Raw genomic sequence first — 25057 nt, 5'->3', positions numbered from 1 at the left:
TCGGCGATAGGAAACGGTCGGTTATTGGTGAGCGAGTATCGGCAATCATCGATAATGGATAGCTGATCGGAAAGTACTAGGAGATAACGAACTAGAGAGAGTTCTTCCGAACCGATCAATACTCGATATCCCGGACGACCCACACCAGTTACCAGTGCACGGAATGTACACATTTCCATAAATTTTCCAAAGATACCATGGTTGGATGGATAACTTATCAATCGAGTCGTGACGGTGCGAACTCTAACGGGTGATATTAATAAATAATTAATTAATCAATGCGATTGTGATCTGTCGATATGTTTCTTACTTAGAAATAAGCTACGTTATTTGACAAAAATTGTACCAATGTTGCTAAGTAATTTATCGACAGATGACAGATCCAAGCATATCTGAGATTGATAATAATTTGTATTCATTAAATTGGAGTTATACGAATGGACAACTTTGCAGATAGATTGTGAATATTCTTCAAGGCACATTTTCTAAGTCATTCTTTTTAATATGAATAATTCTAGCATTTTGCAAATGTAGCTCATTTTATTCAAAACATAGACCGTACCGAATTCTACTCATCAAGAAAACATAAGCGGACGCTTAAAAAACTTATTAAAAAACTTTGGTTAGCAAAAAGATAACTACCTACTAACTTATTATCTAGGACTAAGTTGAAGTTCAAAAAACTGGTCAAGTGCAAATCGGACTCGCACACGAAGGGTTCCGTATCAGTAATAAGGTCCTGTTGGCTTGGCACTTCGCACTCTTCGGGTGCCCATGGAACCCTAAAATACACCAGGCTAGGGCACGGAGTATTTATTACTTTTTAAATTAAAAAAAAACGCTATAGACAAATCGTTTATAGCAGCACTGAAATTGCCATCTAGATTTAAATCTAAAATTAATCGCAATTTACAACCATAAAAGCTCGTCGAATAGTGTAATAAAATGCCCATAAATAAGCTTGTAATAGAATTTGATTCTTTTAGAAGATAGGTCTTCTTTGAGTGATGGCTTTATACCTATCTAACAATTATTATTATTATCCTACCGTTTAAAAATCTAGATTCATTTTAAAAATACTAGATTTAATTTTTGTAATCAACACCCCAAGAAACCTCAAAAATGAGCTTATTAAACCACATACATACTTACATTTGAAAGTAAAAAATTCTTTAGGCGCTTGGACGATTTTGGAATGGGTAAAAAAAAGATTCCGACGAATTGATAACCTCCTCCTTTTTTCGAAGTCGGTTAAAAAGCTTCAAACTAGCGTCATCGACACGCTAGTTAATACTGCTCGGAGTGCCAATAGATCTATCTATGTCCTAGAATAATCAAAGGCTCTTTCAAAATCAATGATCTATGTCAAAACTAAACAAACAAAAGACATTTTAATTTTTGACCGAATTTTGACCACAGCAGTCAAGCCCAGTGGCGACTAGCCAAGTGCACGGGAGATAATATAGTGCACAAGTATGTGTGCTAACATACACCTGCATTCTCTTTTCCCTCACTCTCATAGTCCGATAGGACCATATCCGACACGACCAGGGAGAGAGCAGGCGCATGACCAATGGAAGTAGCAATGAATCGAAGAATGGAATGGAATGGATGAATGGAAGCTCTACGAAAGTACAGAACATCACCAACTTTCCAACTCTGGTATGCTTCTAAGGATGTCTTGATAGAAAACCCCAACAAGTTTTTTTCGGGACCCAGGACCCTTATGATCCACAAACCACAGTCAAAAAACCGGCCAAGTGCGAGTCAGACTCGCGCACTGAGGGTTCTGTACTCGGGTATTTTTCCAACATTTTGCACGATAAATCAAAAACTATTATACATAAAAATAAATAAAAATCTGTTTTAGAATGTACAGGCAAACCCTTTCATATACCCCACTTGGTATAGAATTATCTTACTTTGAAAATTGAAACACGTTTTAATTTTTTTTTTAATGATATAACCACAAATTCGCGGTTTTCAGATTTATTCCTGTACTTGTGCTATAAGACCTACCTACCTGCCAAATTTCATGATTCTAGGTCAACGGGAAGTTGACAGACACGACGGATAGACAGACAGACAGACAACAAAGTGATCCTAAGGGTTCCGTTTTTCCTTTTGAGGTATGGAACTCTAAAATGAGCACTGGACTAATGAGATTAAAATGATTTCTTTGATTGATATTCAAATATAATCAGAATGCCTTTTATTTGTAGACAGCCCTAGAGAAATTTTCTTGAACTTTTCCGAACGAAGGTTAAATTGCCCTTGGAATTCCCGTTTTCGCGGAAAAATCTCCCCGCGTCACGACCTCTGCTACTAGGGTTGCAGAGGGTTCAGGGGTAGTAACTTTGCCGTGGTAAACGCTTATAAACCGGATTTTCTTGGCGCCCAAAACGCTTCATGAAAATAAACTCAATTTTATTTCTGTAATCATCATTTTTTGCCGATTTTCCCACTAATCACGTGAATTCCTATAATTTTCTGGTTAAATATCACACATATATCTCATTAAAAACCTAAAACGGCAGTTAAAAAGTTACTATGTAGTTTATGACCATGAAAAAGTGAACATTGCGAATAATAACATTTTTTCGGATCATTCTGAAACGTACTTCGAATAAAAAGGTCGATTGGGCGTGGCGATTCGGGATCAACAACCTGAGGGAAGCCTCCCTGCGCAAAAGGACATTGCGCAGGGTTATAAAGAAAATATGGGAAAGCCGCTTTTCCTTTCATTCGGATCATGTGGTCCTGGTAACTCATGTTTTCATACTGACGAACTATTTAACTGGTTGGAGTTTTCTAGAATGCAGGATTTTCCAGTACATTGATTGTAGAGTAGGGGTGCAAGTAAGTTCCAAACGTTAAATCTGTGTGAGTACAGATTGGAAAAGCACCTTTGAAAACATTCTAAAAACAGCTCTAAAAACGATACCTAACTGGACGAAGGAAGTTTGAATGACTCTTTCTAATCAATAAACTTTTATTTTTAACCCCCGACCCAATAAGAGGGGTGTTATAAGTTTGACAAGTGTATCTGTGTATCTGTCTGTGGCATCGTAGCTTCTAAACTAATGAATCGATTTTAATTTAGTTTTTTTTTTTGTTTCAAAGGTGGCTTGGTCGAGAGTGTTCTTAGCTATAATCCAAGAAAATCGGTTCAGTCGTTTAAAAGTTATCAGGTCTTTTCTAGTTACTGTAACCCTTCCTTTCGGCTTTGCCGTAGTCGGGTAAAAAATAGAGGGCTATTTTAATTTTTTAAAACTTGAATAAAGTCGGGTTAGCACGTTTCAGATTGCTTTTCAATCATGCATGATCTTGAAAATCTTACAAAATGAAAGTTGGAAAATCTCTTCAGAGGACGATCGGGCAACTGAACGACCGACCTGTTGCGTAACCAAAATACCGACTACCAGAACATCATAAACTATGAAGCCATAACATAACAAAGCCTTCACAAAAAACGCAATTATGCTTTGTTTAACGGCGTTTTAACGGTTACACCACCTGTTGTAAACTATAACGTTCACGACCAGGATATTAAAAATAGGTAAGAGCTGTTATTATCCCTTGAAACCTTCCGTCATTATTTTATCCTATTTATTATAAACAAGAGAATAGAGATAAATATAAAATCCATACTTAACAGGGCTCTCTCCGTCACTCGCTTCATACAATCGTAGTTCCAATTTCATTTTAGAATATGTCTGCAAAATTTCATGGACTTTGGTTGCTTAATATTATTCAAATGAAATTGGAACTATGTTTGTATGAAGCTAGTGACGGAGAGACCCCTCTTAATAAATGCGAAAGTGTGTCTGTCTGTCTATCTGTCTGTCTGTCTGTCATGTTGCAGGCCGCAAAATTTAAAGTTACCATAAGTTTTAGCATCGTGCCGCATTGTCTTATGTTGGTTGCTTCGACGGCCACGTTTGTTTAGGTTGTTTTGTGTTCATAATATTTATGTTCGTAATATTCTGTACATAATTATTATGTACGGAATCCTAAAAGAGCGAGGCCCGACTCGCACTTGACTGGTTTTTAATGCCTAGTGAATCAATGAAATGCGGATGACAGTTGATGATTATGACAATGATTATTGCCTTTCTAGTACCTGAACCACAGGCCTGAACTTGCGAATTTCCTTAGAATAAGTCAGTTTTAAACTGTAGCACCTGTAGGTAACCATAACATTGAGCACTAGGATATCATAAGCATAGAAGAGAAATTTCACCCCGCCTGCTCCAACCCCCCACAGGTAAAGTGTACCTAATGTAAACAAATATGAAAGCGCCATACTAGAGTACTAAATGTAGCCAAACATTGAAGATGTGGGCCAAAAAGACTAAATTTTGTGTATTATAGCCTCAATAGCTCAACGCGTATAGGAGCGGACTGAAATCCGAAAGGTCGGCGGTTCAAACCCCACCCGTTGCACTATTGTCGTACCTATAAGAATACCAGAAGTGAACCTCAATAAAAATATAAGAATGAATAAATACAACCCTTATTTCCATGATTAAGGCTTGATACTCAACAAAACTAAGTTAGCGCAATAATAACAGATTGATAAAACACGTCTGCACACTAAGATCGCCCGAACCAAAGTGAGTAGAACTCTCACAAAGATAGTTTTTCGAGGTGGCGCCACCGTTGCGTTCCTAAAAACATTACCAACAGATGCCACGTGACTTCCGTTCAAAAGCGCGGCAAACATGTGCGATAACACGGCCGTCCTGTGCACGCCTCCGTCCCTGGATGGCGTTTATGTCTGGTGCAGTTGCTGAGAACAAAAACAGCAATAAGAAAATTTGATTTGGCTATTTTCCGAATACCAAGACGTGGCCTCCAATCTACTATCCCATCAACGGCCAGCAACCGGAGGTCCACATGTCCCAAATTCCAATACGTGGCCTCCAATCTACTATCCCATCAACGGCCAGTAACTGGAGGTCCACATGCCCCAAATTCCAATACGTGGCCTCCAATCTACTATCCCATCAACAGCCAGTAACTGGAGGTCCACATGCCCCAAATTCCAATACGTGGCCTCCAATCTACTATCCCATCAACGGCAAGCAACTGGAGGTCCACATGTCCCATATTCCAATACGTGGTCTCCAATCTACTATCCCATCAACGGCCAGCAACTGGAGATCCACATGTCCCGTATTCCAATACGTGGCCTCCAATCTACTATCCCATCAACGGCCAGCAACTGGAGGTCCACATGTCCCAAATTCCAATACGTGGCCTCCAATCTACTATCCCATCAACGGCCAGCAACTGGAGGTCCACATGCCCCGAATTCCAATACGTGGCCTCCAATCTACTATCCCATCAACGGCCAGCAATCGGAGGTCCATCCAACACATGGAATTCGCAAAATTTAATCAAACAAAATGATTTATGAACAACCTATTTCCCGAATTCCAATGAGTGGCCTCCAATCCACTATCCCATCAACAGCTAGTAATTGGAGGTCCATCCAACAAGAACTTCGAGAAATTTAACCAATTAAACAAAGGGATGTACGAGCTACTTGTATATCTGATACGTAGACTTATTCTGAACTGTTCCATCGGCGGCCAGTTCATCTTACTATAAATCTTAACTTCTATTGTAATTGATTAATTCTACACGATTAAATACCGTCACAACTTTTATCTTCGTACCGATATACAAATTTGAAGTATAATGACATAAAAGACATTTAAGATAAGGTAAAAGTAAGTCTCATACTAGGTACTTTAAAATAATATCAATCAATCCAAGAGCCATAAGATGCATTAAAATGGTATTATTACCTGACAACATCTTAGGCCATCTCTAAACGCTTGACACACACGTCATCCAGTTTTAACCAGGGGTTCATATTGAATAAACTAAATAAATGCAATCCTTTATATATTTAGATACAACCTTTTTCATTTTAGGGAACCAATATAATAACTAGATTCTTTCCAATGATTTATCCACAGCAAATGGCCTATCTCGTCATGATTCACTCTAATCACTTGCCAAATACAAGTCATAGGAACGACCCATCTCCTATCATATTCAGTCCGTCGGTGGGTATATTTTATTTTCTAACAACTCAGTCATTAATTTTTTTTTTTAGCTCGGCTTGTCCTGATCTTAACAATGAAGAGCAAAAGAACATTCATATTTAATACGATTCTAATAAAAGTACTAACGGAAATCTAAAATTAAAAATGAGACTGACTCGATTGAAATCTTTTTGGCTAAAGTAATTCACATGTATATGTATAGTATACACAATATAAGCAATTCCCTTTTATGAAGTAACAGAAGTATTATTAAAAACATAAGTATATCTCACTGGTAACAGGCATTATTGCCTTTCTCAAAGCGTTGAATGTGCCTACGTACCAACACACTGGCTTGCATATCTCACGAGATCAAGTCTAAGTCGGTATGTGAGTAAGAGTTACTCACTGTGCTCGCAACTATTCAAAGAAAGTGCCTCATACTACAACACATACCGACATCATGAACACAAGTAAAAACAAACTGGAATGGTCTTACCAAACAGCATAAACAAACGCTTAGCAGCACTTATCATATTGCCTCATGAGACAGGCAGCAGATCTCACTGATACGCCACGATGAGGTACCACGTTTTGCAGCAACGTGCGTGGCGTAGCACCACAGCACTATCAAGATGTCACGGCTAGTGACAAGCCTCGCATCCACGTGGAATGCGCAGTATTACACCGGAAATTTCAAAGAAAAGAAAGGTAAATGTGAGCACAGAGTTCAAATGAAGGAACTCTCGTTCGGTTAAGTACGTCTGTCTTTATTATGACAGGTGTACCTATTCACATAACGATTTAAGACCATATTAAAATCAATTTCAAATGTTATATCGAAAAACTCAATAGGCAACGTCTTAAATATTAGGTTCTTGCATTGGACTGAAAGTAACCATTCGCGTTCTGTTATTGCCAACACATGTAACGTCTACCGGTACCTTCAACGACAGCATAACGCCGGTACTGAATTCTGAGACGCTATGTCTAATTATTATTATTATTATTTTTCAAAAATTTACATTATTGGTACTTCACAAAAAGTTACATTAGTCATTAATGGATCAAGGTTGACTGATTCTGAACGTTTATCAAAACAGACAATATAACGTGGCCATATTTTATTTTACCAAACTTAAGTAGGTTTTCATGGAAGGTGACAGTAACAAAAAATGAGATATTAATTTACCGGCTACTTTCTTATTTTCTTAATAGATATCGGACAGTGGAAGAACCAAAACTAGTTCACAAAAACCGTAGGATATCGTGGTTTGAACGGAAATATTTTTTTCAGTTTTACCTACATCGACAAAAAATCTACTGTCACTGTAAATTATTATTTATGGCAGTAGCCTAAACGTGAGGGTATGTGATAACCCTTAGAACTATGACAACAATCAACAAATTTAAACATTCGTTAAGCCACACACTCGTTTCCGTGTAATATTTTCCACACCAAACATTGATATTGAAAATATGCGCGTCAAAGTTACAAATGAAATAATTATTAGACCTTACTTTAATCAACGAAGATGCAGGTAGATATGCGGCTAGCAGTTGATTCGTCGCCACGCACAATGTTGGTACCTGTACCACTCGTTAGCGCGGGTACCGGGCAGCAGCGATTGTCGAGTATCCACGCAACCCGTAAACGTAGCTCGGACGACGGATGCGACGGTGGAAGAATAACACTTTCTTACTTGAATCACGTTTCCGTTTACCACAATGCGATTGTTCGTACATTGAAACAACACTTACACAGATTTTACAAAAAGCAAAACTACTACGAAACTTTAAAAATCAAGTTTAAGTACTTTATTTTGATTAATCGATTCTAATGTCAGTCAGATGAACCAAAAGCGAGTGGGCAATTAGGTTACCATCCCACTTCTGATATAAGAATACCAGAAGTGAACCTCAATAAAAATATAAGAATGAATAAATACAACCCTTATTTCCATGATTAAGGCTTGATACTCAACAAAACTAAGTTAGCGCAATAATAACAGATTGATAAAACACGTCTGCACACTAAGATCGCCCGAACCAAAGTGAGTAGAACTCTCACAAAGATAGTTTTTCGAGGTGGCGCCACCGTTGCGTTCCTAAAAACATTACCAACAGATGCCACGTGACTTCCGTTCAAAAGCGCGGCAAACATGTGCGATAACATACCCACTCCTAGCACAAGCTTAACGCTTAGTTGGAGGGGAAAAGGGAATGTTAGTCGTGATTATAAATGAAAATTCAAAATTAATTTGTTTTGTGGTTTCACTCTTCAGGAAAGTACAAAAATAACAAGACAGAGGTTTTTTTTTTTTCTCTCTCGTCTGGCTTTACAAAGATTAGCCAATGTCAAGTTTGTAGTTATTTCTAACAAGTTATGGAAACTATACAACTATGGACCCCGTCTGTGCCGGCGCTCGCCGACATACGCACGGCACCCCCTTAGAGCGCTTTCCAGTCAGTTTTAACTAAAAAAACACTCCAAAAAGGCAGAGCACGCCCGCCAGCCAACACCAACACAGACGAAGTCCCGGCGAGGTTTTAGTTCGGAATTATTATTTACTATTAATAGTTATAAATACCACTGTACGATAGTAGAGTAGGATGGGCTGAGTTTTCACTTTTACTTGTTTTAAATCAATACTCAATACGCTCTACAGCAGCCGTTTAACCCTCAGCGTTTGATATATTCCTGGTACTTATGTTTTGAATTCGTTGCCAATGTTAACGGTTTCCAAGTTAAAAAAAAAGTGTTAAGAAAGAGTGAGTGAGTGCATTCTTTGATCACTTTTGTTACTCCTCACAATTATGCTATTTGTGTTTTATGGTATCCTAGTACTCCGTGTTTATAGTTGGTGGACAAGGAGGTGGACAAAACAAGCCTTTTTTTGTAGGACGCCGGAACCATTTGTTTTTGTTTCGTTTGATATACACGCTATCGTTAATTGCTTAGACTGAATAATTTGAACTCATAAAGCTTCTCGTAGTATTTTATAAGGTACAAACGCTACAAATCTAAATGTTATAGTAAATTCCCTGATGCAATGAAGCCGTAGGATCTTTATTGACTGGAAGTACTGGAACTTTCTGGAAAACCCGTTATACAACAAGTGTTTACGAGTTAGTAGATGAAGGAGGGTGGTTTACCCTTTATATAAGATCCTTACTATGTAACTAGTTGGATATAAAGTAAGTAGGTACGATGTAGGCAACTAAAGGTTAACCTCAAGCACCAGCCTCAAGCCTTACTCGGTTTCATTGTAACCTACCGAATGGCTTATAAGCTTGCCTTATAAGTTGGATCTCTACTAACTAATACCTAATGTCTAACATGTGGGTATAGAAATGGATTTGATTGGTGAGTTTCGCAGGTGAATCAAAAATTTGAACTTAGAATGCGACTTATCGTGGAGATCGGCACGTAAAACACCAACTTTACCTCGCCTTTGAAATAATGTATTACTGTCTAGGCCGGAAATAAAGCAGTTCCCGGCCGAGTAATTTCGGAAGGACGAGGTGAAGCAAAGGACTTCCTACCTAAGTGATTTTAAAGGACGAGGTGCTCGCCGAACCCTTTTGAACTAAACGAAATTGCTATTTTGACCGAGACATTTAGTATGTATTTCTCTCCCATTTGCGAGAATTCAAGAAAAAAATTACATTCCAGTTTGTACATACATACATAACGATAATAATCGTTTTGAAACACACACAACTTTTGAAACAATTAAATACTTTTGCCAAGCAAATTAATGTAATATGCATTTTTTTGATGAAATCAGTAATAGGCACGGTAGTACTTACTCATTTTGACTAAACAACTTAAAAATTGTATTATTGTTGTGTTAGAAATTGCTGATGTGCGAACATAAAAGAGCCGATTGACGTTTTTTTTTTCAAATAATGAAGCAATTTCCGACCAAGTGGGAGAAAAGATTATTTTCGTAGTAGAATTAGGTAGGAGAGATTTAACATCATCGCATCCCTAGAGATTATTATTGACGTTGACAGAGTGAACTAGAGTGAAGAAACTCTCGGGTTTGATCCTGAACCGACACTCTTATCAAATATTTGGCTAAAGGTAACGTGAAATCAAAGATACCTAGTTATTGCAAAACCTATCTAGGGTCAAATGAGACGTTAGATGTTAACGGTTCACGACAGTTAATTAAAACTTACCACGTCACGTTGCATTCAGCCAAGCTTGTACCAGGCAAAGATAAACACAAAAGCGGTGCATTCACGTCATTGAAATTTCCACTGAGCTGATAAGTTCCATGGAAATTTCACCCATATCCCCTTGTAGGGAGCTTCATGGAAAGCTTTCCCTCCCTATAAATACTAGCTAAGTACGCGTATTGCGTTTAAACGTTTAACTAAACTAACCACGTCACATTGCTTGCAGACGAGCTCGTACCAGGCAAAAATAAATAGGGAAGGGTAACGTCAGTGTAGTTTTACCCTCCATATACCCTTGTAGCTGGATGGCTCACCTCTCTCCCCCATCCACCAGGGAGTTGCACCGCAGAGTACAATAGGTATTACAATATTGAATTGGCTGGGTTTATTGCTATCAGTTCTAGTAAACAAAGTTGTTATTTCTATATCACAATTCACAAACATGTTGTAACAATGCATTTTCAATTTAATTGCTAGTTTGATCGCGCGCGCGGCGGATTAACAGGGCTCTCTCCGTCACTCATTTCATACAATCGTTGTTCCAATTTCATTTGAATATTAAGCCACCAAAGTACATGAAATTTTGCAGACATATTCTAGAAACTATTATCTGTGTCTGTGGTGTTTTAGATTTTTCTAAAAATATGTAGTTTTAAAATTACAGGGGCTCAAAGATTTGTATGAAAATTTTTAAGACCGCGTAACTTTGAAACCGAATATTTTAACAGAAATCTGGAAAACCACAGACATAGATATTAGTTTCTAGAATATGTCTGCAAAATTTTATGGACTTTGGTAGCTTAATATTCAAATGAAATTGGAACTACGATTGTATGAAACGAGTGACGGAGAGAGCCCTCTTAAGTCAACACTGAATAGGCAACTTCTAGGCAAGTGCGCTCCATCTTAGGCTGCATCATCACTTGCTAGCAGGTCTGATTGCAGCCAAGCGCTAGTCTATATAATTTAAAAAAAACTGCGAAGTTACCAGAGGGACTTATTCCGTTTATTCACCCTAAAACAGCTACACTAGGGTGTATACTCGGAAAAGTCAGAAATACTATGTCCATCTATCCGCCTTATCCGCGGAATTTGTTTTACATATTAATATTATTATTAGGTGGAAGACAGACACACGTTTCCGAGTATATACCCTAGGATGGCTGTTTTAGGGTGGATAAACGGAATAAAGCGGCACAGTAGTGGAACAATTTGGCCTTTGAAAATCCCCTACGAAGTCACCATTGGTATTAGATGGATCCATCTATAGTCACCATCCTCTTTAGGGTGCCATAGTAAGCGTTGAATCGAGCAGAAAATCGCAAGCAGAATTTATCGCATCATTGTGGATATGGGGTGAAACTAGACCATAAATTATCGAAAAAAAAATTATATTATAATATTAAAAACAGTCATAAAAAACCGGCCAAGTACGAGTTTAAGTAATGATTATATTTTTTTGCGAGCTATTTGTTGATATTATGTGGCATAACTTCTTTTATTTCGAAGAAATCGGTCCGATCAAATAAAAGGAAGAATATTTTTTTTTGTACACAAAGTCCACGTTAGAAATAAAAATCTTAACTCATCAATAAAAGAAGAATCATTTTGAATAGGTACTGTTTTTATCTTTGTTTTTATATCTTTTTAACCCCCGACCCAAAAAGAGGGGTGTTATAAGTTTGACGTGTGTATCTGTGTATCTGTGTGTCTGTGTATCTGTGTATCTGTGTATCTGTCTGTGGCATCGTAGCGCCTAAACGAATGAACCGATTTTAATTTAGTTTTTTTTGTTTGAAAGGTGGTTTGATCGAGAGTGTTCTTAGCTATAATCCAAAAAAATTGGTGCAGCCGTTTAAGAGTTATCAGCTCTTTTCTAGTTTTCTTGTAGAAAAGAAGGTTACATAACCGTTAGGTTCATAATATTATATCAATTGACAAATGTCAAGCTGTCAAGATGGACGTTGCCTTGATACATAATTATTTATTTGAAAATGATGTTTTGGAAAACTCTGATACTTTGGATCGTAGGCGCGGAATAGTCCAAGAAAATCGGTTCAGCCGTTTGAAAGTTATCAGGTCTTTTCGGTCTTTTCTAGTTACTGTAACTTCACTTGTCGGGGGTGATATAAATTTTTAATTTACACTTGTTGAGCAATCGTGTAAAAATCTAAGTTACAGAAACAATGTTTTGTCACGTGAGCCTATCGTAAATTCTATAAAATCATGGTCCGTGTGTTCACTGAAAGTAATTTTCCGTGTCGACCTCGGTGGCTTGTTGCGACGAAGACTAATGGCGTCCTGTGGTGTGACGCCGACAACCCATTGAAGGGTGCATGAAAAATATACCTCGGAGGCGTACAATTATAGTGAACTATATTAATACGAGAACCTATAGGTCCGTGAGTTAATAAGGTCTTTTGGATTTAATGCTCAAAGAGGCGCCAGGATAAACAAAACCTAAGGTATTTAACTGGTGTTGAGTGGCACAACTTTAAAAAATAAACTGTTTTCTTTAAACGGCACCATACTTTGTTTTATTTAAGCGTTAAATAAGTAATTTATTCCACTGAAAGATCCCATAAAGAATAAGATTTGGTAATTGAAAAATCAGCCTTAATTTTTTGTTGTTTATTTTAATCAATAAAATATTATCTTAAAGAAAATTACAGCTATTATGTAACCGGACGGAAGTCTGAAAACCCCTAGTCTTATATTGCTTAAGGATAATACATTTTCCACTACATTACCCATAAAATTAATTGTACCTAAGTGATCTTATATGACCGATTTCATAAGATTAATTTGATGCGTTTTTTTTTGTAATAAGCTATTGTAATAAGGTCACACCATTTCCCATTGTCTCCTATTTAAGTGGTACTAACGTAATAATAATTGATGAATCATTAATTACTCAGGATACCAAGACGCAAATTGCAGTAACCCCGATAGCTCAGTTTTTAACCCAAGTGGTTTACTACGTTGATAAACCAGTCAGTTAGTCTGAACAAGTATTTTGTATATACTTAAGTGATAAGTAGTATTTTTATGGACAACTTACGTTTGACCACAAGTGTAAATTAGATTAAGCCCCATCACAAAATAAAGAATAAAAAAAAAAAAAAAAAAAGTGTAAATTAAAAATTTATAACACCCCCGACAAGTGAAGGTAACTAGAAAAGAGCTGATAACTTTCAAACGGCTGAACCGGTTTTCTTGGATTATAGCTAAGAACACCCTCGATCAAGCCACCTTTCAAACAAAAAAAACTAAATTAAATCGGTTCATCAGTTTAGGAGCTACGAGACTACACACGTGAAACTTATAACATCCCTCTTTTTGGGTCAGGGGTTAAAAAATGTCAATTTTTTTTAGCAAAAAAAGACCTAATAGTTCCTAAAACAGTTTTCTTGTAATTCACCTACGGTTTTAAATTCCCCATACTGTCCCAGTTAAAAAACACGCACTGTATAACGGGGTCTTCTTATTACCACGATTGGGCAAAGCATTTAAAGTATTGAGTTCTGCTGAAACTCGTCCACGCCCAACATTGATATATGCCATGCTTAACGTCCATTAATCTAAATAGCGGTTCGTGGTAGTGCTAAACACGGTGCCCGTTCCCATTGTGACACGGGAAAATGAAACTTTCGATTGGACTTTAGAAAACTAGGACTACGTTAGATTACCAATGTATTCTTCTGTCAGCTTCCTTGTCAAAGATGTTCCTCCCGAGTTGTATTACTTGACCTAGATAGTTACATAATCTTGAACAACTTCGATGCTATATTTTCGACGGAGACGGATCTTGGGATGACATACTCATTAACAGAGGTCTCTCTGTCACTTACTCCCACAGAAATCCAAATAATATCTATGCTTGCTCCATTCAATCGTAGATCCATTCTCATTTGAATACTAAGCAACCAAAGTCTATGAAGTTTTGCTAGCAAAATTTCACAACTAATATCTGTGCCTGTGGTGTCTTAGATTTCTCTAAAAATATGTAGTTTTAAAATTACAGGGGCTCAAATATTTATAATTTTCTTTAAAAAAAGGCCCAACTTTGTGCTCGTGTTTCTAGACAACGGAGCAATTTAATACATTTGGGAAACACCACAAGCCTAGATTTAATGAATATTATGTATTAAAAAATTTATCATTATATCTACCTCGTACCTACATACTATGTCTATTATCTATCTGTCTATCTATCTATCTATCGTTAATAAACATTAAATAACAATGGACACGCGTAAGCTACCCATCTTCTATCGAATGGCTGATCGATAGCTAATTTTTCTAGAAACGCCCACCCGCAAAGTCAAGGACATTTGTGGTAATTTATCTTTCTTCAATTTTTTTATTACCTAGAAATACCGGAAATTAGGTTTTAATAAGGGCCGGCCAACTCTCCACCTATTACGGTTCTTGAGATACAGCTCGCTGACAGACAGACGGACAGACAGCGGATGCTTAGTAATTCGGGTACAGGGCCCCAAAAATTACATTTCCCTTAAAAAATACAGAAAATATAGTATTTTTTCTGGCCCCTGGTTTTCTTACAGTTTTGTCCGTGGGTGGTCAAACTATCGTAGACCTTTGACATACCTAGGAGCCCTAGAAGGGCGTATACCATTGCGCGACCTTGTATTAAAAATACAAATTTAATTTCTTTTTAATCCAGTTCATTGAAAGTAGGTAACCTAATCTATTAGATATTTATATTAAATCGTTCTTGAGCTACATATTTATGGGGCATTTATTGTTATTTATTTATAATAATAATATAAAATTTATTTTATAAGCAAGGTGATAGGATAAGGTAGGTCAAACAAAATGAAATGTTCAATATTTATCGGTTCGATAACTTTTTTTCGCCTTTGATATATTTTTTAACAATTTTTCAGGGTTCCATACCCTACCAGAGTGCTCCAACGGGATCCTGTTACCAATCCTCCGCAGTTAGTCCAGTACTGAGAGCTCCTCTCTAAATAAGATGGGTTTAAAGCCATAGTCCACCATGCTAGCCTGTATTAGCAGACTTTCTATACTTTTGAGGACATTATGGGGAATTTAATTGTTTAAAACGCACATAACTCCGAAAACGTAGAGGTGTTCTCGAAATTGCGGACCCCAAAATAGGAGGTCGAAGTTTTAAGCACTAGGCTGTCGCCGCTTTATGAGGGCATTAATATTTTTATTATTGTATTGTAAGTACTATTAAACCACCATACTACTACACCATAAAATTTTATGTAACCCCTCTTGGATCGATACACGTGGACCACTTCGAATTGAATAGGAAATTACCAATTTGCGAATGAAGTTTTTGTATCGTGATTATTTCACTCTCTTTAGACATATTACTTCCACGTGGATTTTTTTTTATTTGATATATATTTGGAACACAGATTATGAATGAGGGCAAAGTAAAAACCTACTTTTTTATAAGAATTGAGTCAATAAGTAACACACAATACCAAAAACGCAAAATGCCAAAAGACGTTAAATGGTACTGGTACGCAGTAGATCTTTGCATACTTAATGCCATTTAGCCCATAATAAACGGAAATTCCAAATAGGTAGTAAAAAATTAATACAAGAAACAAACTAAACTATGAAAAATAATAATTGATCAAATTTTAAAGATATAGGTAGGTATTACAGATAAATACAGGTCTTTAAAATTTAAACATTTTAAAATGTGAAATATTTGTATTTTGCTTAAGTAATTTTGGACTATTGCAAAACACCACAATTTTTAACTTTGCCTTTTTAGCGTTGTGCGTGTAAACGAATACATATATTAAGCCCGTGAAAGCATTATAAAACGGACATATAAGCGAAATCAAGGCAAAATTCCAATAAGAGTGGAGTTGCAAATACATCTCTTTTAACAGATTTATTTTTATTTTTATTTTCTTTTTAAAGGGGAAATAAATTTTACAGCTTTGCATCCTGAAACTCTCACGATACGGTGTCAAAGTATATCTTATACACTTCTATACCAATTCTCAATTCTATGGTATCTACCAAATAGACACCTTCTACACGGACCGTGTCAATACATTAGGCAGCCTATTCAAGAAGCCTATAAACTTTTTTGTATGTCCTTGGAATGTCCTCTTTCCATTAGATAAGTGCGTATAAAAACTCGTTTACCGTCCTTTCAGCGTTTTCAGAATTTCGTTATCATAGAAAGTAAATAAACCTATCAATAGGTTTATTTACTTTCTATGATAACGAAATTCCGTTATTCCAAAGGAATACCTTACAGGGTAATAATCATAATAATGAAATTATTATCTAGACATTATTTAGATTGTTTGTGTGGGTTTATTTTTACCACAGCATAGAGATTTTATTGCATTTTTTCCTAAGTTATAAAAGTCATAAACAGGTTTGTGTTGCCTGTCTGTCTATAGTAGGTATACCTACAATTATTTTACAATTACAAAAAAGTATTAGTCCTATCCACATATTATTATTATCTACTATACTTATTCTGTGATTGACCAATCCATACTAATATTAGGAATGAAAAAGTCTGTCTATATGTCTATTATGTCTGTCTATATGTCTGTCTGTATGTCTGCTAGCTTTATTTTGATGAAGTTTGGTCTATACCAGGATGCAAGCTATATCTGTCTATAGCTTGCATCGTGGGGAAGGCCATAGCCACAGGACACACCAATAGTGTGTCAATTTTATCGGAAATTAAAAAAAAACATGCGGGCGAAGTCACGGGCATCAGCTAGTAGCATCTAAAATTCGTGCTCAGTGATAAGTAAGACAGAAGGAGATACAAAACGCACGAGAGTAAAAAAGACAGAGCTCTACAAAAAATGTGACCAAGTGTCATAATATTAAAGACTTTAAATATTATGTATGTAAAGTATCTACAAGTGAGTAATAAGTAAAGTGTAGAAGCTATTAGACGGATTACTGAGAGATTATCTCGTTAAGAGGGCTCTCTCCGTCACTCGCTCCATACAAACGTAGTTCCAATTTCATTTGAAATTTTGCAGACAAATTCTAGAAACTAATATCTAGGTCTGTGGTTTTCCAGATTTCTGTTAAAATATTCGGTTTCAAAGTTACGCGGTCTTAAAAATTTTCATACAAATCTTTGAGCCCCTGTAATTTTAAAACTACATATTTTTAGAAAAATCTAAAACACCACAGACAGAGAGTGACGGAGAGAGCCCTGTTAAAGACATTAAATATTATGTATGTAAGGTATCTACAAGTGAGTAATAAGTAAAGTGTAGAAGCTATTAGAAGGATTACTGAGAGATTATCTCGTTAACTCGGGCTGGAAGCGTGGCAGAGGGCGTGGCAACCAGTGGTGGCAACCGATGAGTCAATTTTGTCGAGTACCGTGTCACTAGGTCACTATGTGAGATGGATCGCTACTGACCTAATTATTTATTGGCGGGTTCCGTAGGTTACATACTGACAATATGTAATAAACTTGACTTAGACTTCGCCCATGTAGATTCCACGTATATTTAGGTTTTTAAAAATCCCATGATGCGAGATCTTTAACAATATCCCCATGCGTATCACGTCGATGCGTTGCTTGCTCCGTAGCTGCGTGGTTGAAGGATATATAATTTTATTAATTATATTTAATAATTATAAAAATATAGATTATACTATACATCCTTCAACCATATTACAATTATGTATAATTGTAGTATATTTATTCATATTTTGATGGATTTTCTGTGGAAAAATCAAAAAATAAACACACTTTCGCATAATTATAATATGGTAGGCAGTGACACTGATTATACCTACATACCATAAAACACTTCTATCATTAATTTTGATTTGAAGGCCATGTAGATAGGTATATACCTAAGCAGTTTATATTTTTTGCATTATTAAAATTTTATATAAATAAAGTAATCGTATCGTTACTCATTATATTTTTTGCTAGCTTTAATAGCTTCAAAAATTCGAGGAAGGTTCACACAACGTTACTGCGTACCTCTAAAACAAAAGACATGTGGGTTTCTCATTTGAAACGTAAGTCATGTAAGTATATCATTCTGAATTAGGCTTATCACGAGATCATTATTGATACACCAACACATTTATTATGACAAAAAATGTATTAATGCAGTTATCCAAATTGATATTTAATGCGCAAAGAATAAGAAACATATTAGCATGTTCGTTTTTGTTTTGTATAACGAGTGTTATTCACTCATTATGACACATTATTTTATGTTACAAGAGAAAGAAAGCGTGGGTGGTTATGATTTTTGTCACAAGTTTTTTTGTGAAACGTTTTTTTACTAAAATAATGCATGAATGCATGAAGTAATTACAGACGAGCGAAGTGAGCGCAAAAATTCACGGAAACGATGCAGATTATTCATAGTGAACAGATATGAAACATAAAATAATATGTTTTTATTTACTAGATTCAGTAATGAACAGAAAATAACAATTTGATCATGTATAATATACGCATACGAGCGAAGTGAGTCCGAAAAGTTTTCTTTAATTTGACAGAAACGATCCTAATAGTCCTAAGCTTTTCAATTTTGATCCTTCAGGAGCATCCAACTCATACTTACTCGTACTTACCTATCATTTATTCATAATATTTTAGCCTGATTTGGCATTTGACTAAAGATAATTTTCAAGCTTTATAGCCGGAAGACCCAAGCTAGCGTGTCATGCGCCCAATCTGAATCATCATCATCATCATCTCAACCCCACGGGTCACTATAAAGCACAGGTCCTTTCTCAAAATGAAAAGAGTTTGGGCACCACGCGAGCCATGTTCGGATTGGCAGACTTCACATACCTTTGAGAACATTATGAAAGACTCTCAAACATGCAGGTTTCATCACTCTGCTTTCCTTCGTCGTTAAAGCAAATGATATTTCTAAAAGTCAGATGTGCGTTCCCGAGAATGAACCCTGGACTCCCGGAGTAGGTTATCCAGGGCTATCATCGATTTACCACTAGTGTGATGTATGTAATATAGGCACTAAATAATGCATTTTTTAACATATAGCCATGACATCTATAAATAAAACCATTATCTTAACCAGTTTATCCTTAACAGTTTAGCTTCTTGGAAACTTGATAAGGGAAATAACCGATTTAATTTCGGTTTTGTGACCACGTAATAAAATATAAACTGACACAAGAATAAGACATAATAGACTGTATTAACATATCAAAAGGGTTAATAAATGACGTGTTTATATTACGAATAGGATCATTACAATTTTTGTAAAGATCGTGCGATAAACACACGTTTTCTGCATTCATTATAATAATCGTGGTCCAACATTATTTTTTGTATTTTAACTTATTGAAAGGTCTTAGAAAAAGGTTATTTCAACAACTAGATGATGCCAGCGACTTCGTCGTAAATACCTCGACTTAACAAAATATGTTCTTCGTTATGACTATATATTATCTAAAATTTATAGGTAAATATATAAGTTTCGAACCCATCTGGTGTCCATTTTCATAGGACGTGAGTAAAGCCGGATCTGTATACTTGTAATGTATATTTATAATGAATCTCTCACAATAGTTTAAACACTAAAATATTTAAAATTTATGCGTTACACCGTTAATGTCGGTTCAAAATCTTTCGCAGTCCACAATCTCTCGCAATACAAATTGCAGCCACATCGTGCATTTAAAACATATATTAATTATGCTATTCATGACTAAAATTCTCCTTTTCCTTCCAACTAAGCGTAAAGCTTGAGCTAAGAATAGGTACGACAATAGTGCAACGGATGGGGCATGGGGTTTGAACCGCCGACCTTTCGGAATTCAGTCCGCTCCTCAACCGTTGAGCTAACTATGAGGCGTTCCGACATGCGTTCGTAAAACGAGCGTTGACTGCACGTGAAAACGTAGCCATGTACAAAGGCTCCTACTGTTGTTTTACTACGATTTCCTCAATAAGGCAATACGTTCGTCGACTTGAATCCATTCAATTGTTCCTATTCAACTTCCATTGTTTCAAAATTCATTAGAAACTTGTTGTTCACGTTCAAAGGTTACGCCACGGACATTACCCATAAAATGGAGTGTTGGAGAATAATTAAGCAGGAACTCGTATAATATATAAAATCACAATCGTCATAATAATATAATAAAACACATATATGTAATTGTATTGTAGCTACGAAATATTTAAAGCTGTCACCCAGAATAGCGTATTATTTAGGAAAAAAGCGGCCAAGTGCAAGTCCAAACTCGAGCACTGAGGGTTCTGTACCTACTACAGAAGAAGTTAAACGGTAAGAATCACTTTCAACTACTGACAGTGCAGTTCAAATTGTATGCCCGTAATACTACTGCACCAAAGTTCACGTCACTGGCAGGTGTTAAATGTTTTAATGCACTTGACACAGGTAGCCGTAAAGTAGCCCTATTTTTCTTCGATTTCACGTCACCATTGCCCAATATTTGACATAGTCATGATCAAACCGATAGTTCCCTCAATCTACATACTCGTAATTCACTCTAACTGCACGCGCGCCGCGCCGACTGCATGCGGCAAGGCAACCGGTCGGCAGTTGCGATGCTGTTGTGTCAATTGTCAACTACAATAAAAATGCATCCCAACTGCAATTTTGCAGTCAGTTTGCAGTTCATCTATATGACACGTGTACATTACTACATGTATAAACATTTATGGCTAAATTGTTGATGTCCGTATTAAGTTTGATGGTAGAGTCAGAGCGGCTACGCACTTATCCGATCCGAGTCCGTGAAAATACGGATATATGAAAAAAAAAGATTCCGACGAATTGAGAACCTCCTCCTTTTTTGAAGTCGGTTAAAAACTCGTACCGAACTCGGATATTGCTTACGCACTAATAAATCTGATCTCTCATCCAAATGTAAGCTAATCAGTGGACATCTTTGACATATCTACGTCATAAGTACGTCCGATTTGAATCTGAGGCACATATTCTCACGGATGGCGGAGAGAACTCGGATGACGGAAGTCGGAGCTAGCGTAAGCTACCATACAAATAGTTCTATGACTACTTCGGAACGTATTTTCACGGTTTCGCCCTCATAAACTAAATGCTGACCAAAAATAAAATAACTTTTTTAAGACTTGAGCATAAGATCTCATAATATGGCTTTTAAAAATGATAATTTATACTCCGAATGTACATAGTGGACTAAGCTTAGACTTAGCTGTGATGACATAACTTGATAGACTGTATTGTAAAGGTCGGTACTTGATGACTACGGTATTCAAATCATAATCCATTGTCACGTAGGGAGGGCCAATAGGGTTGTCCACGTCGACGCGGACGTAAGTCAGATCAGTGCATTCGGGTATCTGGAAATAAAATAGATGCATAAGTACGATACCCGACACGAAATATTGTACATCGAACTTTAGGAAAGAGACGGTCCCGTAGAGCGTTGTCTCTGTCGTTTAAACCGACGAAACGTCACATAGGTATGAGTAACAGAGACGACGCTCTACGAAGCCAAATTCTCTTTCTAAAGTTCGATGATGTGCAATATTTCCTGCTGGGTATTGTAGGTGTACAAGGATTTCTGTCATACTAGGGTGTACTACAGGTTAAAACGTTCGCCTCCTACTTGAGAGGTTATAGGTTTGATCCCGGGCACGCACTTCTAACGGCCGAGTTTCTTTGCTGGTTCTTCTCGGGTGTCGGTAGGAACGGCATTCCGAACCAGTGGTAAATTATTTGACGATTAAAAAGCACTTGTAAAAGTTTAGTTGAATAAAAATCTATTCTATTCTATTCTAACTTTTTTGGGTTCCGTACCTCAAAAGGACCAACGGAACTTTTAAAGGATCACTTTGTTGCCTGTCTGTGTGTCTGTCTATTTGTCTGTCTGTCTATCTGTCCGTCCGTCCGTCCGTCCGTCCGTCGTGTTTGTCAAGAAAACCCATAGGGTACTGTATTTATTTGGATTTCTGTGGGTACGTCCCATTGATCTAGAATCAATCCGTTTTTCCTTTTGAGGTACGGAACCGTGAAAACCTTTTTTTTGTGTATTTCATGATTCTTAATATTTGTAACTGTAGCCTAATTACGTAATAACAGATAGTATTTGTCCTTCTAGTAGGCTTTCCTAAATAAAGTCTATAGTTTGCTAATTTACGAACAGAAAACTTACCACTATCGGTATTCTCACATTCTTCTCTAAGGCTCCAATTGTCCCAGACTTAGTAAACGTCACTTCACCACTTTGCCTTTTTATAGGATCTCCACCTGCACGAAGAAATACTATTAAATGCCAATTTCACCAACATCGAGTGACGTTGAACCGAAGAATAAATTGGGCGTGATAGCAGTTTTTGTATCGAAAACATGCCAAAATATCACACTAATATTATAAAGGCGAAAGTTTGTGTGTATGTGTGTGTGTGTGTATGTATGTGTGTGTGTGTGTGTGTGTGTATGTTTGTTACTCCTTTACGCAAAAACTACTGGACGGATTTGGTGGAATTGGAATGGAGATAGATGGATGATATTATGGATTAGCACATAGGCTACTTTTTACCCCGGAAAATCAATGAGTTCCGACGGGATTTCGAAAAACCTAAATCCACGCGGGCGAAGTCGCGAGCATCGGCTAGTATCAAAATATTTACTCCCAGATAAGACTTATTTTACGTTGGTGAAATCGGCCCTAAGTACATTATAGCATTTATTTATATTTTTAACCCCCGACTCAAAAAGAGGGGTGTTATAAGTTTGACGTGTGTATCTGTCTGCGGCATCGTAGCTCCTAAACTAATGAACCGATTTTAATTTAGTTTTTTTTTGTTTGAAAGGTGGCTTGATCGAGAGTGTTTGTAGCTATAATCTAGGAAAATCGGTTCAGCCGTTTGAAAGTTATCAGCTCTTTTCTAGTTACTGTAACCTTCACTTGTCGGGGGTGTTATAATAATAATTTACACTTGTGGACAGTTTAGTTGACGTAGCGGCTTATTCCGTTTATCAACCCTAATACAGCCACTCTACACACAGGGACTAGAGTGTATACTCGAACACGACGCGTGTGACTATCTTTCCCCTCCCGACGGCGAATTTGTATACAGATATTATTTTTTAATCCGGGGTGGATAAACGGCCATATATATTTTCTACTATTCAATTCCTCATTGGCTGTTTTAGGGTAGATACACTGACATAGCCAAACTATCAGCAAGCTAGTGGGCAGGCCATGCCTGTCGTAGAGGCGATGGCCGTTGGAGCCGGTGAGTCCTTGAGTGGAGACTAGTGTGGGACGCCCTCCACCACGATTGACTGACGATATAAAGCGGCTGGCGGGAAGTGACTAGATGAGGAAGGCTCAGTCCTTTCAGCCCTTTAGGGAAAGCACATAGGCAACAGTGGAAGTCCACAGGCTGATGAAGATGATGATGAAACTGAATATACCGAGGATAGAGATAACAGCTTATTCCGTTTATACACCCTAAAACAGCTACCCGAGGGGTTAGGAGTGCATACTGCATAGACGAAAACGTGTGACCATCTGTGCATCCCGGATGGTGAATTTGTATACTTACTTATTAATTTTTGGTCCGCGGTGGACACACATTTCTGACCATTTGTCCTAGAGCCACTGTTTAAGGGTGAATAAACGGATTAAGCCCAGGAAACACTAAGTAAGTATTGTGTTTTCTACAGTAAAAGCGAAACAAGTAGGTACTTAATTGAAAAAGTTTTGAAAAAACCCGACAGTGGTTTGCGCTGCATCTTTTTCAGCCATCTTTTGTAGGTTTTTTTATCCTACCCAGTGATATTCGCACTATCAAGACGAATCTAATGACGCGACGTATCATTTATCAAAATCGGTTGAGCCGTTGAGTAGTTATGAGCGGACATAGGAACGGAAGTACATATATAAAGGTCAACATTAACCCTCATTTTAAGCTTCGCCACAGCCGGATAAAAAGTCAAGCCAACGACTTACCAAACTCAAAGGTGTCCATAGTTCCACTAGAACTACGCGAGCGCACACCTTCGTCACATTGTGAAATACCAATAAAGAAAATAAAATATACACACAGTATTTTATTCTTCATTGTTTTGTTACCTCTAGGAACAAGTACTCTTAATAATCTATAAATTAATCTCCGTAAACACTGTATTTATATACGTACATTTAATACCTAATTAAAATTGTGAATAATCGATTTGTTTTAAACTGTAGTGTAAAACAAATCGATTATTCACAAATTAGATGATAGTTACCAAGATATTTACTTACACTGTTTCTCAAAGTTTACCTACTATTTCATGACTGGACATTGAAATATATCATTTGCATGTTTGCATATGCAAATGCATAACACAATTTTCATAGCGTAATTGCATTATATTAGTAGGTACATTTTCATTGATATTGCATATTTCACTATCGGAAATGGTTCTCGGCAAATTAGATGCTGTTTGTTCTGTATAAAAACTAAATATTGAAGGAATAAAGTTGAAATGGTTAATACCCACAGAGATTTTTCTCTTTGTCATTTGTATGGGATTACATAAAAGAGAGAGAGAGTCCTATACTAACGTCTTTCCATGAATAGAGTATAGATATAAATTCTCGCTTCATTCATAAGGAAAAATAAACCTCTTTATTCCATATTGAGCCTCCACGTTGAGCCTCGATAGCTCAACGGTTCAGGAGTGGACTGAATTCCGAAAGGTCGGCGGTTCAAACCCTACCCGTTGCACTATTGTCGTACCCACTACTGGCACAAACTTTACGCTTAATTGGAGGGGAAAGGGGAATAATAGTCATCATTA

General features: G+C 36.9%; 1 protein-coding gene and 1 long non-coding RNA gene across 2 annotated transcripts; one reads left to right on the top strand and one right to left on the bottom strand.

The window, feature by feature from the left end:
* The first annotated feature begins 401 nt into the window (after positions 1–401).
* LOC123870710 lies at positions 402–11296 on the top strand. The gene is made up of 3 exons (XR_006797129.1): positions 402–411; positions 669–673; positions 11241–11296. It is a non-coding gene; the product is annotated as an uncharacterized LOC123870710 (long non-coding RNA).
* A 9785-nt stretch (positions 11297–21081) lies between these two features.
* On the bottom strand, positions 21082–24364 carry LOC123870949. The gene is made up of 3 exons (XM_045914465.1): positions 24222–24364; positions 22416–22510; positions 21082–21600 (listed from the first exon to the last, which is right to left on the bottom strand). Exons 1-3 carry the CDS (start codon positions 24331–24333, stop codon positions 21412–21414), a joined length of 396 nt encoding a protein of 131 aa, XP_045770421.1. The 5' UTR covers positions 24334–24364; the 3' UTR covers positions 21082–21411.
* Between the last annotated feature and the right edge of the window lie 693 nt (positions 24365–25057).

Source organism: Maniola jurtina, chromosome 13, assembly GCF_905333055.1.
Source record: "Maniola jurtina chromosome 13, ilManJurt1.1, whole genome shotgun sequence".
Taxonomy (NCBI): domain Eukaryota; kingdom Metazoa; phylum Arthropoda; class Insecta; order Lepidoptera; family Nymphalidae; genus Maniola; species Maniola jurtina.
The sequence above is the reverse complement of the archived record's forward strand: the minus strand, read 5'-3'. Positions and strand labels throughout refer to the sequence as shown.